Source organism: Oncorhynchus nerka, linkage group LG26, assembly GCF_034236695.1.
Source record: "Oncorhynchus nerka isolate Pitt River linkage group LG26, Oner_Uvic_2.0, whole genome shotgun sequence".
Taxonomy (NCBI): Eukaryota; Metazoa; Chordata; class Actinopteri; order Salmoniformes; family Salmonidae; genus Oncorhynchus; species Oncorhynchus nerka.
In genome coordinates, this window is record NC_088421.1 from 11,851,598 (window position 1) to 11,865,117 (window position 13,520).

General features: G+C 47.2%; 1 protein-coding gene across 3 annotated transcripts in view; it reads right to left on the reverse strand.

Annotated features, from left to right (window-relative positions):
* The window catches only part of LOC115103496 (myosin light chain kinase, smooth muscle-like), a 31,581-nt gene that overhangs the window by 12,572 nt on the left and 5,489 nt on the right, over positions 1–13,520 (reverse strand). Inside the window, exons 2-6 of one of the 3 annotated variants that reach the window (XM_065010087.1) lie at positions 10,599–10,777; positions 4,183–4,338; positions 3,529–3,681; positions 3,115–3,288; positions 1,331–1,375 (exon numbers count right to left, since the gene is read on the reverse strand). In XM_065010087.1, coding sequence (XP_064866159.1) covers positions 1,331–1,375; positions 3,115–3,288; positions 3,529–3,681; positions 4,183–4,338; positions 10,599–10,777 — 707 coding nt within the window. The remainder of the gene's footprint in view (positions 1–1,330; positions 1,376–3,114; positions 3,289–3,528; positions 3,682–4,182; positions 4,339–10,598; positions 10,778–13,520) is intronic. The other 2 variants (XM_065010088.1, XM_065010089.1) reach the window with 2 other exon arrangements.

Sequence of the window (13,520 nt, forward strand, 5' to 3'; positions counted from 1 at the left end):
GCAGGATTTTATGACCAAACACAGATGACATACACACAAGTAGCAGCAGTCCTTATGAAACCAACAGTATCCAACAACTACAAACACCTACACACACACACACACACACACACACACCAGTACATAACATGGTAAAGCATTCAGACCAAACATCATTTACATTGAAAATGAATTGCCTATACTGTTATCAAGGATGCTGAAGATAGAAATGGTTAGATATCATTTATAACCACGTACAGATGACTTCCTTATAACCCTGACATTACATTGGAGAAATCCATTTAAGTGCAAAGCCCCAAAGGGCTTTGTGGATACAGCCTCTTTCTGGTCAGTAGTCAAATCAGTATGGCAGTATGGTACATTTGACTAAAACCACTGTGATAAAGCTGCACTTCTGTTCTAAATTGGTGCGAGTGTATAAAGCACTTTTTCTTTGAGACAAGAAGGACTGATGTCACAAAACCTCCCATGGAATGCATTCAACTGATGCCCGTCTATTTTAAAATATTAAATACATTTATTTACCGGCCTACTTCTAAACAACTTTCCTCTTTCTTACACACAGATTAGAGGCACCTGATAAGACTGGACAGCCAGCATACATTAAGTTATGACAAATCAGCTTCTGGGCAATCCACTGAACGATGTAAACCTACACCATCTATTGACAAAGTTACAAGTTATCTACACAAAAGGATGCAATTAAGTCAGAGATGGGCAACTGGTGGCACACATGAACTATACATCCTTTTATGGTTCTACCTGGTAACACCCTTACCCAGTTCATACACAATAACACTCTAGCCTTACCCAGTTCATACACAATAACACTCTAGCCTTACCCAGTTCATACACAATAACACTCTAGCCTTACCCAGTTCATACACAATAACACTCTAGCCTTACCCAGTTCATACACAATAACACTCTAGCCTTACCCAGTTCATACACAATAACACTCTAGCCTTACCCAGTTCATACAAAATAACACTCTAGCCTTACCCAGTTCATACAAAATAACACTCTAGCCTTACCCAGTTCATACACAATAACACTCTAGCCTTACCCAGACCAGAGCAAAGTCCCTCACTACAGCAGCACAATACACACTGGCAATACAGAGGAGTACAAAGGGGAAAACTAAATGTGTAGCTCTAGTATCTGAGGCTGGACGACAATATGATTCAAACGCTGTGGGTTGATAAAAACACAAAAGATGAAAGCAAGGACAACAACTGGAAATGTTATACAGAATAAATGCATTGAAAGAGAGACAGGTGCAGCTCTTGGCTTGTTCACAGATGAAGGGAGAGACTAGTGTGTATCTTACCTGTCCCCGAGCTGGCTCTCTTCTTTGGCGTGACTTCTGTGGAGACTGGTGGAACCGAGGTGATGTGAGATGAGATCACAGGTGCAGGTAGTTAGTGATAGGGGTGTGGGAGGGCGTGGCTAAGCTCTCTCTGGACCATAACCAAAGATTGTCTATTATATTGACAAGATATTCGAGCGAAAGCTCTAACACTGGAAATACATGTCCTCAAATATGGAAGGCAGGCAGGAGGAAGCAAGATCAGGTCGGACCATTCTAGCCAATGAGAGGGCAGATACACGTGTGAACACCAGGCCATAGAGATAAATAGAGGGCTCATATTTTTTATCTGTGCCATTATAGTGTCTGTGACAGCATGGGCTTCTCCATTTTAAAGTAGTCCATTACCTTCATCATTGGCTGATTGCTCCCAACTCATAGGAATCTCCACCCAGTTGACTAATTTAAAATGGTGGAAGCCCTCAATGGCAACGTCCATGCTAAAATGGGTTATATCCATGATGAGGCCTTTATCTCTATGACAACAGGAACAACTCCGATATATTCGATCATATATGCCTCACGTAGTAAATTAACCATTACAGTTTTTGTTCACAAAATTGTCTGAATACCAGCATACTAAATAGTATGCGAAAAAAATAATGTTTTATAGTATGTGAAATTTCGTCATCTAATGCGCGAATGCGTTGACTCTTGTCCATCTTTCATTTTGGTACAGCAGATCAATGTATGTATTCAACGAGTTAATTCTACTCGTTGAAACGCCAAAATGAGTATGCGGTTTTAGTTTGTAGTACGCTGGCATGGGTATTTGAACACACCCACTGTCTCTAGGTTTAACTATGCTACAGTAGACTGTGTCTTCCCCAACGTGGTGCTGGACAGAGAGCAGTGAGAGAGCAGTGAGAGAGCAGACCAAAGCAGCGCTGTAATACAGGACAAGGGAAACAGTACAAAGACTGGTTGAGACTTCCATGCAGACACTGTTGTTGAACTAAGCATTGATTGGTTGAAGTGATTCATGCCAAATATGACTGATTTGGTTCATCTGAATGAAGAGAGAATAACCAGGTATCCATAATAAACCACAGTGTGTTGGACAGAAAGCATATTAATGTCTTTAGAAATGAGCCAAAAGTAAATGTAGCATTTTTGCAGAAATAACTTTGCCTGCTTTAAAGAGTTGTATACAACATGAAATAGATATACACTGAGTGTCCAAAACATGAAGAACACCTGCTCTTTTCATAACATAGACTGACCAGGTGAATCCAGGTGAAAGCTATGATCCCTTATTGATGTCACATGTTAAATCCACTTCAATCCGTGTAGATGAAGGGGAGGAGACAGGTAAAGAGGATTTTTAAGCCTTGAGACAATTGAGAGATGGTTTGTGTATATGTGCCATTCAGAGGGTGAATGGGCAAGACAAAATATTTGAGTGCCTTTGAACGGGGTACGGTAGTAGGTGCCAGGCGCACCGGTTTGAATGTGTCAAGAACTGCAACACTGCTGGGTTTTTCACGCTCAACAGTTTCCTGTGTGTATCAAGAATGGTCCACCACCCAAAGGACATCCAGTTAACTTGACAACTGTGGGAAACATTGGAGTCAACATGGGCCAGCATCCCTGTGGAATGCTTTCAAAACCTTGTAGAGTCCATGACCCAACAAATTGAGGCAGTTCTGAGAGCAAAAGGGGTGCAACTCAATTTTAGGAAGGTGTTCCTAATGTTTTGTCCACTCAGGGAATAAGAGATAGTCTATAATGAGTGCATGTTTCACCTTTTCGGGGTCCACCTGGGCTCGGGGTGTTAGAGCTTATTGGGGAGCTGGACTGTGTGAAGACACTGTCATTGTTGGATGACAGTAGTAACTTTGAGCCTCTGTTCTCCATAATGTTGAGGGGAGGGGAAGTGTGTGAAGTTGCGTTCAGGGCTCCACAGATAGGCTTAAAGTCTGCGTTGTTTCCATCAGGGGACAATTTCAGTTTCGTATCCCGTAACAGAAGGGACAAAAGGGGGGGGGGGGGGGGGGGAACACAACATCAGAATCTAAACTCTTACTGCAGTGCAGTTAACCCTTTGTGTTTTTGGTGTTCATGCAAAAAGCCAGTGGCATACTGCAGTTTCACTGATCTGCGTGTGGTACGCCAGTGATCTGAGCACACTTCAGCATTGTGTGTGTGTGTTTTCTCACCTCTCACACACACAGCTGAGCTGCTGGAGGTCTTGCCCGCTCGGTTCTCTGCCACACAGGTGTAGGCGCCCGCGTCCTCAGGTAGGCATTCCCTCACCACCAGCCTAGCCTCACTGCCATCAAAGAGGGGCTTCCCAAAAAACACTGCCTCACCTACCCACGGGAACACCCATATACGGCAACATGAAACTCTCTCAGAGCTCAGGCCACTGACACTAGTCCTCAGCTTCAGGGTGTGTGTCTGTTCGTCTCAGAGAGTGTGAATGTGAACGAGAGAGACCGGCATAGAAAAGGAAACTGAGTATGTGTGAGGGAGAACACCCACTGTCTTAACATTTAATTAAGGTGTTAACGGAGGAGCGTGAGCAGTATCACTTGGAAGTAGTTTCTTATCCTTCTAAAGTGGTGATATATAAAGAACTACAAAACATCACAAGGTAGTACTAATTCGCAACATGGGCAGCAGAGTGACGCAAATGTGCTTTTTATTTACCTTGTTGTTTGGGCGTTCAAGTACATTTGGCAATGGATATAAAATGTCACAGTGGACATTGATTTTAATGAAGACATGAAGTCAAATTCATAAAGTTGAATTCTAATGGCACAGAGCCAAATTGTGCAGGACATGGAGAATAAGGCTTGTCCTCAGCTCACCATTGTGCAGCCAGGACACACTGATTGGCTGATTTCCTGTGATAACCCCTCGGAGTGTGATGTCACTTCCTTCATCTGCCGAGCAGTCCTCCAAAGGCTCTGTGAACAGGGGTGGATCCAGACTTCTGAAGGGGGTTGGTGTGTGGCAGCTGTCCCCTGGATGAAATGGTGCAGGTGGGGTGAGAGACAGGGTAACAGGGGGTGAATGGGACGGGGGTCAGGGGTCAGGGGACAGAGAGTAACATAAGCACATTTGAAATTCATACAGCGGGCCATCTGTTCTATGACAGCCTGATAAGCAGGCTCCTGTCTCTCTGTTTGGCACGCGAAACAACCACACGTACATGTAACATCTTTGTGTATGTGCTCTGAAATGAATCAATCAACACTCAAATCACACGTTGTCACATACAACAAGTGTAGACCTTACCGTGAAATACTTTACAAACCATTAACCAACTGTGTAGTTCAAGAAGAGTTAAGAAAAATATTTACCAAATAAACTAAAGTAAAAAATAATAAAAATTAACACACTAAAATGACAATAATGAGGCTATATACAGGGGGTACCGGTACAGGTCATTTGTACATGTACTATAGCACTTTGATACCAGTAGACCTACTAATTTGGGTGGAATTTGGCCACTCTGTTTTCTCACCCTGGGGGAAAACAACTGCTAAAACACTTTTGGTCAGCCTGCCGGCACTAACAGCGGGGTGTTCAGCCTGGCCTGTCATCTTTCTGACAACGTTTCCTTATCGCTGCTTTTGTGTTTCTGGTCTTCCTCTGCTCTATTGTGTTAACCACATCTCTCATCTAGCAGAGTATTTATCAGCTCTCCCTGTTACAGGAAAGACTCCAGCATACCGTGACATCTACTATATTGTCTACAACGCAGACACAAATAGCCCAAACCCACACATGTATATTAGGAAAATAAGCCTGAACCAAAACACATGCAACAGAAACACTGAGACCCTTCCTCTGTGTTTCTCCACCAGACCACCAAATTAGTATAAACACAGCAGTAGCACACAGCCAACATCTTGGCACTAAAACATCTCACAGTATCTAAATTGTAAATCTGTTTGTTATGCAACAATACATATCTTTATTTTCATCTTAACATTGATCCCTGGCTTTAATCTTCAGCCAGATGCAACGGGATGACACTGTCTGCTTGCTGACGTCAGCCACTAGCTTCTTCCTTGCCACTCCTTCAATGCTGAGCACCCCCTGGGTTCTCTAGAGTGATTGGCCTGCGACGCTGCTGCAGCCGACCTCAATTGGTAGATTCCAGGCTCTCCATCCATTCTTCTGACTTAAGGATGAGGGACTGGTATTTCTCAAGCTTCCACTCATGTGCCTCCTCTATCCTCTCCACCCAGGGCACTGTGAGCTCGATGAGGACCACCTGCTTGGTCCTCTAGACCAGAGAACGATATCTGGTCTGAGGATTGTGCTGGCTATCTTCTCTGGCAACTGGAGCTGCTTCTTGAAGTTGGCCCACATCTCCCAGTCACCTGCTGTGTCAAGGATCCCTTTGGTCCTTGTTCCCTTTGCTGCGATGTCTCCTGGCCTGAGGAAGTGGATGAAACAGGGGCCCTGGTTGAGTTGTTTGGTCTTTCTCCTTTCCTGCTCCATTCCCGCAGCCAGTCCCGTGGCCAGTCCCGCGGCCAGTCCCGAGTCAGTATTTGGTCATTCTGACACCTGAACTTTCCATTGGTCAGAGCTGCTTGTCAAGAGGACACGCGCTCCAGGTTGGCTGGTCATCCACATAGTGTGCAGCTGGGGCTCCCTGTCAACCCCCATGTGTGGAGGTTTGTTGGTGTGGGCAACACATCATACACAGAGAAAAGCAGAAACGTAATCCGCTGCCCTTCCATGTTCCAGATGTCTTGCCAGGTGAGTGCCCTCTCTTGCACGCTCTTCCATCATGTCCAGCTGCCCTGTTTTTTCCTGTCTTCGATCGCTGCCTGGCAAACGCTCTCATCCTTGCTGTCCCGCAGCATCATAGCCTGACGTGCTTTTGTTGCCTTGTACTCATTTACAAAAAAAATGTATTGGCAGCTGCAGCTTGCTGTCTGTGCTGTACAGGCAGATGAAGGAGTAGCTTCATGAGACCGCCAGCCATCTCCTGAGGAAGTTGTTCATTTTCCTCTCTAGTGCCTCCACTGTTGAAAGAGGTACCTCATAGGCAAGCAGTGGCCAGAGGAGTCTGGGAAGTACCCTGTGTTGGTAGCCACATGCCTTAAACTTGCCTGGCAGGCCGCTCTTCTCCAGAGATGCCATCCACGTGTCAGCTTGCAAGAGCATCTCCTTCACACTCTCTTTGTCATTGAGCTTGGGACTGTACCACTTCCCCGGGCTCTTCACACTTCCTTCCCCAGGCTCTTCACACTTCCTTCCCCAGGCTCTTCACACTTCCTTCTCCGGGCTCTTCACACTTCCTTCCCCAGGCTCTTCACACTTCCTTCCCCAGGCTCTTCACACTTCCCCGGGCTCTTCACACTTCCTTCCCCAGGCTCTTCCCACTTCCTTCCCCAGGCTCTTCACACTTCCCCGGGCTCTTCACACTTCCCCGGGCTCTTCACACTTCCCCGGGCTCTTCACACTTCCCCGGGCTCTTCACACTTCCTTCCCCGGGCTTTTCACACTTCCTTCCCCGGGCTCTTCACACTTCCCCGGGCTCTTCACACTTCCTTCCCCAGGCTCTTCACACTTCCTTCCCCAGGCTCTTCACACTTCCTTCCCCAGGCTCTTCACACTTCCTTCCCCAGGCTTTTCACACTTCCCCGGGCTTTTCACACTTCCTTCCCCAGGCTCTTCCCACTTCCTTCCCCAGGCTCTTCACACTTCCCCAGGCTCTTCACACTTCCCCGGGCTCTTCACACTTCCCCGGGCTCTTCACACTTCCCCTGGCTCTTCACACTTACTTCCCCGGGCTCTTCCCACTTCCTTCCCCGGGCTCTTCCCACTTCCTTCCCCGGGCTCTTCACACTTCCTTCCCCGGGCTCTTCCCACTTCCTTCCCTGGGCTCTTCACACTTCCTTCCCCGGGCTCTTCACACTTCCTTCCCCGGGCTCTTCACACTTCCCCGGGCTCTTCACACTTCCTTCCCCAGGCTCTTCCCACTTCCTTCCCCAGGCTCTTCACACTTCCCCAGGCTTTTCACACTTCCTTCCCCGGGCTCTTCACACTTCCCCGGGCTCTTCACACTTCCTCGGGCTCTTCACACTTCCTTCCCCGGGCTCTTCACACTTCCTCAGGCTCTTCACACTTCCTTCCCCAGGCTCTTCACACTTCCTTCCCCAGGCTCTTCACACTTCCTTCCCCAGGCTCTTCACACTTCCTTCCCCAGGCTCTTCACACTTCCTTCCCCAGGCTCTTCACACTTCCCCGGGCTCTTCACACTTCCCGGGGCTCTTCACACTTCCCCGGGCTCTTCACACTTCCTTCCCCGGGCTCTTCACACTTCCCCGGGCTCTTCACACTTCCTTCCCCAGGCTCTTCACACTTACTTCGCCAGGCTCTTCACACTTCCTTCCCCGGGCTTTTCACACTTCCTTCCCCGGGCTCTTCACACTTACTTCCCCGGGCCCTTCACACTTCCCCGGGCTCTTCACACTTCCTTCCCCGGGTTTTTCACACTTCCCCGGGCTCTTCACACTTCCTTCCCCAGGCTCTTCACACTTCCTTCCCCAGGCTCTTCCCACTTCCTTCCCCAGGCTCTTCACACTTCCCCGGGCTCTTCACACTTCCCCGGGCTCTTCACACTTCCTTCCCCGGGCTCTTCCCACTTCCTTCCCCGGGCTCTTCCCACTTCCTTCCCCGGGCTCTTCACACTTCCTTCCCCGGGCTCTTCACACTTCCTTCCCCGGGCTCTTCACACTTCCTTCCCCGGGCTCTTCACACTTCCTTCCCCAGGCTCTTCCCACTTCCTTCCCCAGGCTCTTCACACTTCCCCAGGCTTTTCACACTTCCTTCCCCGGGCTCTTCACACTTCCCCGGGCACTTCACACTTCCCCGGGCTCTTCACACTTCCTTCCCCGGGCTCTTCACACTTCCCCAGGCTCTTCACACTTCCTTCCCCAGGCTCTTCACACTTCCTTCCCCAGGCTCTTCACACTTCCCCGGGCTCTTCACACTTCCTTCCCCAGGCTCTTCACACTTCCTTCCCCAGGCTCTTCACACTTCCTTCCCCAGGCTTTTCACACTTCCTTCCCCGGGCTCTTCACACTTCCTTCCCCAGGCTCTTCACACTTCCCCGGGCTCTTCACACTTCCTTCCCCGGGCTCTTCACACTTCCTTCCCCGGGCTCTTCACACTTCCCCGGGCTCTTCACACTTCCTTCCCCAGGCACTTCACACTTCCTTCCCCAGGCACTTCACACTTACTTCCCCAGGCTCTTCACACTTACTTCGCCAGGCTCTTCACACTTCCTTCCCCAGGCTTTTCACACTTCCTTCCCCGGGCTCTTCACACTTACTTCCCCGGGCTCTTCACACTTCCCCGGGCTCTTCACACTTCCTTCCCCGGGTTCTTCACACTTCCCCGGGCTCTTCACACTTCCCCGGGCTCTTCACACTTCCTTCCCCAGGCTCTTCCCACTTCCTTCCCCGGGCTCTTCACACTTCCTTCCCCGGGCTCTTCACACTTCCTTCCCCGGGCTCTTCACACTTCCTTCCCCGGGCTCTTCCCACTTCCTTCCCCAGGCTCTTCACACTTCCCCAGGCTTTTCACACTTCCTTCCCCGGGCTCTTCACACTTCCCCGGGCTCTTCACACTTCCTTCCCCGGGCTTTTCACACTTCCCCAGGCTCTTCACACTTCCTTCCCCAGGCTTTTCACACTTCCTTCCCCAGGCTCTTCACACTTCCTTCCCCTGGCTCTTCACACTTCCTTCCCCGGGCTCTTCACACTTCCTTCCCCGGGCTCTTCACACTTCCTTCCCCGGGCTCTTCACACTTCCTTCCCCGGGCTCTTCACACTTCCTTCCCCGGGCTCTTCCCACTTCCTTCCCCAGGCTCTTCACACTTCCTTCCCCGGGCTCTTCACACTTCCTTCCCCAGGCTCTTCACACTTCCTTCCCCGGGCTCTTCACACTTCCTTCCCCAGGCTCTTCACACTTCCTTCCCCAGGCCCTTCACACTTCCTTCCCCAGGCTCTTCACACTTCCCCAGGCTCTTCACACTTCCTTCCCCAGGCTCTTCACACTTCCCCATGCTCGAGGTGGACTACCTTGGTGCCTCTAGACCAGAGAACTTTCGCACTTCCCCAGGACCATAACCATCCTGACAATGGGGATGGTCTCCTCTCCAATCTTGAATCGGTACCGTTCCTGGACACTTACCCTTTTCAGGCTTGAACTCCATCCTGGACCATTTGGTGAGCTCTTCCAGATCCTCCAAAATCCATCTGCCTTCTAGAACTGACTTAGCTGTGATTGTCACATCATTCATGAATGTAAAAAAATGTTATCCCCCTAATGTCACGATATAATTCACACGCTGCTTACACGCCTCTTTTACTTTCCAGTGCGGATGGAACTGTCACAGTAATGTCATCCTACACTACAGGTGTTTAGGATACTGCACTCTGAGAGAAACACAGTCACAAGACATGTACAAAGGAGGCTGAGGGCGGCGGAACTAATGTTTTTTCTCCAAACCCCTTCCTCGGGTTGTTCAAAACAAGAACCACACGGCCTTTTAAATGCACTCACAATCAACAACTGGGCATGTAGATTCCTGCACCCTTCACTTCTCAGGTAATGGTTGGGGTGGCAGGGTAGCCTAGTGGTTAGAGTGTTGGACTAGTAACCGAAAGGTTGCAAGTTCAAAGCCCCAAGGTACAAATCTGTCGTTCTATCACTGAACAAGGCAGTTATTGAAACTAAGAATTGCCTAGTTAAATTTAGGGAAAACCTGAAAATACATGAAACATGGCGTACAAGGAAGTACACGCCATAAATGTTCAAATATTTTGTTAGGTGGATGGCAGTGGACGTTTTGCACTAACTATAAGCAACAACAAAACAAAAGCCAGTAATCAAGAAGTACAGAGTCCAAACACCAATACAAGATATTAACATCTACTATATCAAACTGGTAAGCAGAAACAAAACTAATAAATATCATTGCCATGTAAAACAAGCAAATATACTGTCTGAAAATGAAAGCGAAATGCTTTGTCATGGTGTGTGGTTAGGGTTCATTCAGCTATGCAGCCTCTGGGATAAATGTCTGTTCTAACTTGTCTATTACAATGTTGACCTGAACAACTAGAAAGCAATGGCAATAGTTAATCTCCTACCCCCCCCCCCCCCCCCCCCATCACCACCACGCACTATACCATTGCGCGCTGACAGACAGTACGCACTGGCCACACACACACACACACACACACACTCTTACCTGTACTAGAGACTGTGTCTACCCCAGTCCTAGTGGCAGTAGCAGAAGTGATACTGGCTGCCAGGATGTTTTTTCCCTGCCCAAGGGAAGTGTTGGTGGGTCCGATGTACATCCTGAGGGTTGATACATAGCGCTTCTTGGAGCTGCTGTCACTGCTCATGTCCGGCTCCACCATGTCTCTGCATTCAACGCACAAACTTAAACAGTCATTTCCCAAGCCGCTTATCAAACATCCTCTCCCTCTCTCGGTCACTGTTGCTCTCTCACACTCACAGCCATCTCATAGATCAGTCATAGTTAGAGAGAAGGGCATGAGGGAGGAGACTCTCTTTCTACCTTTCACTTTGTCCCTATCAGTGTGTCTGTGTATCTCTGTCCCCTTCTCACACCCACCCACCCCCTATGCTCACTAACCCCACAGCTAATAGAAACACACACACACACACACTTATACAGAAAGAGAGAGATTATCCATATACAAACCCAGCCAAAGGTTGCTTTGTCAAGTGTTTGATTTGTTCACATTCACCTGTCTTACTGTTTGAGTGCTCACTTATCAGTGTAGAGACTTTGGATGTGTGTGACATCTCTGTTACGTACTGTATGTATAGTTTCACACCGGTAGGTGAGAGTATTGAACACAACAGCCACGCCCCCATAACAGTTAACATAAATCCCAGAGAGAGACAGCCACAAGAAACCTTTCCACAGTGAGCCGTGTCCATGGTAACACAGACCGTAGAACGAGTGGCTGCTACTGCAGCAACCAGCAGCTCTGTGGGTGCGTTCCCTTCCCTCAGGCTCAGTAGAGAGGAGGCTTTACTGTACAGACACTGTTACTATGAGCATCCCTGGTAATAGTAGAATGACCTATGTAGATCTAGGTCTAGTCAGTTCTCTCACACAGCACAGCAAGCCAGTAAACTACAGCACAGTATGTCAACCTGACGACAGTAAGTCTTGTGTTCCAGTCTTGTGAATCAGTGTGCTGCACTGGCACCAACAAATACACTAGATGTTTGTCTATCATAGTTATTGAAACTGTTCACTGAACTGTTGATACCTTTACTGATAGTTACTTATTAATACCTAGCTTAATGCCTCTGCATCCCTCTCACACACAGAGCATTTGTGTTTCACTGCCCTGATTTCAAGTACTGCTGTAGTAGATCATTCACTCACTATCACTCTGCTCCCCTCACTTTCCATCCCTGATCCAGCCCTCCCATATTCCACATCATTAACCACACAGAACAACTGCCATGTTCAAGGTCAGTGATGAGTTGGGCTGTTTGGGTTCCTGTAGAATCTGGGATAAGAATTATCAAAGCAAATACATTAGAGAGAGAGATAAACATTGTGAGGAGGTGTTGTTTAGCTACCATGTTGTGATTGTGATGACCCTCTCACTCTGTCTGCCGTATTCTTTCTCTTTGCTCTTGTTTTCCTTATTAGGATGCCGGTGGGCGGAGCCTGGAGGTTCGTCAGTGACATGGGACACACCTGGGCCCAGGTGTGTCCCAGTATAAATACACCTCTTCCCCATTCATTGAGGAGACTCTCTCTGTGCAGACTCTTACAGATTTTGGTTGTGGCATTTTTGTGGATGTTTTGTTTGTTTGCTTTAGCACCTTTCAACACCCCTCATGATCACATTTATGCACGCAAACACTCACTTACACTACTGATTACTGACTACACACACCATTGTTAACTGTATTTAGTTTACTACAGTTAATAAATACGTTTTGTCATTCCTTATCTCCACTTTGTCTCCCTTTTTGTTATGAACTTCGAGCCGGTTCGTGACATAAGTACATTCTTGCTAGATTACACTTTGACAACTTAAGACAAATTGGAATTACACCACTTGCAATGCATGTCATATTGCAACAACTCATTGGTTCAGTAACTGAAATAAAGCAGAGACTATGGATGGTCTGCATGTTTCAAGGTGCACTACTAGGAGGTGCATGCTCTGTTAACCATCACATTTCTACTAGAATGACAGTGATGTAATAAAAACCCACCATGTGTACAGGCAGGTGGATTCCCTAGAATTCCTTCTAGTGGGATCCACTAGGATTTAGACTTAAGACTTACAAGATTAATGTGAAAGGCATTACTCAACACTGTGTCCTCAGTCCTCATAGATAAGGCAGTCTGTCATTTTATTTCACAAGCCAACTTGAGGATGAAGCTGAGACGCTTTACTAGAAGGACACTAAAGATTCCCAGGCTGGTCTAATAGACTAGATGTAACATAGTAAATGAAAATCTGGGACACTAAAATTAGTATGATTTGTTACGTTGGTGTGGCTACATACGACAGAAGGTTACTTAAGGCAAAAACAAATGGAGGGTGGATGGTTTGGCATATAACGCTAACGTCTAGTAACTCAAAAGTTGCGTGTTTGAATCTCATCACGGACATTAGCATTTTAGCTATTTAGCAACTTTGCAACTACTTACTAGTTTATAGCTACTTTGCAACTACTTAGAATGTTAGTTAACCCTTCCCCTAACCCTAACTTTTAACCTAACTCCTAACCTTAACCCTAAACCCTAGCCTAGCTAACATTAGTGTAAGCCACCTACCCACCTAGATAACGTTAGCCACAACAAATTGGAATTCGTAACATATACGTATTGCAAATTCTGAACATATCATACAAATATGAATTGCAATTCGGAACATGTCATTTGAATTGTAATTCGTAACATATAATATGAAATGTAATTTGTAACATATAATATGAAATGGATGATGAACATCTACAAATGAATACTTACCACACCAAATGTAACATGTCATATTAATTTGAGTGTCCCAGATTTTCATTTACTATGTTACGTCTACCTCTGAGTCCAGATTGCAGGCAGATTCCAGAGTGTTATTCAACCAGGTAATAGGGGCTCTTT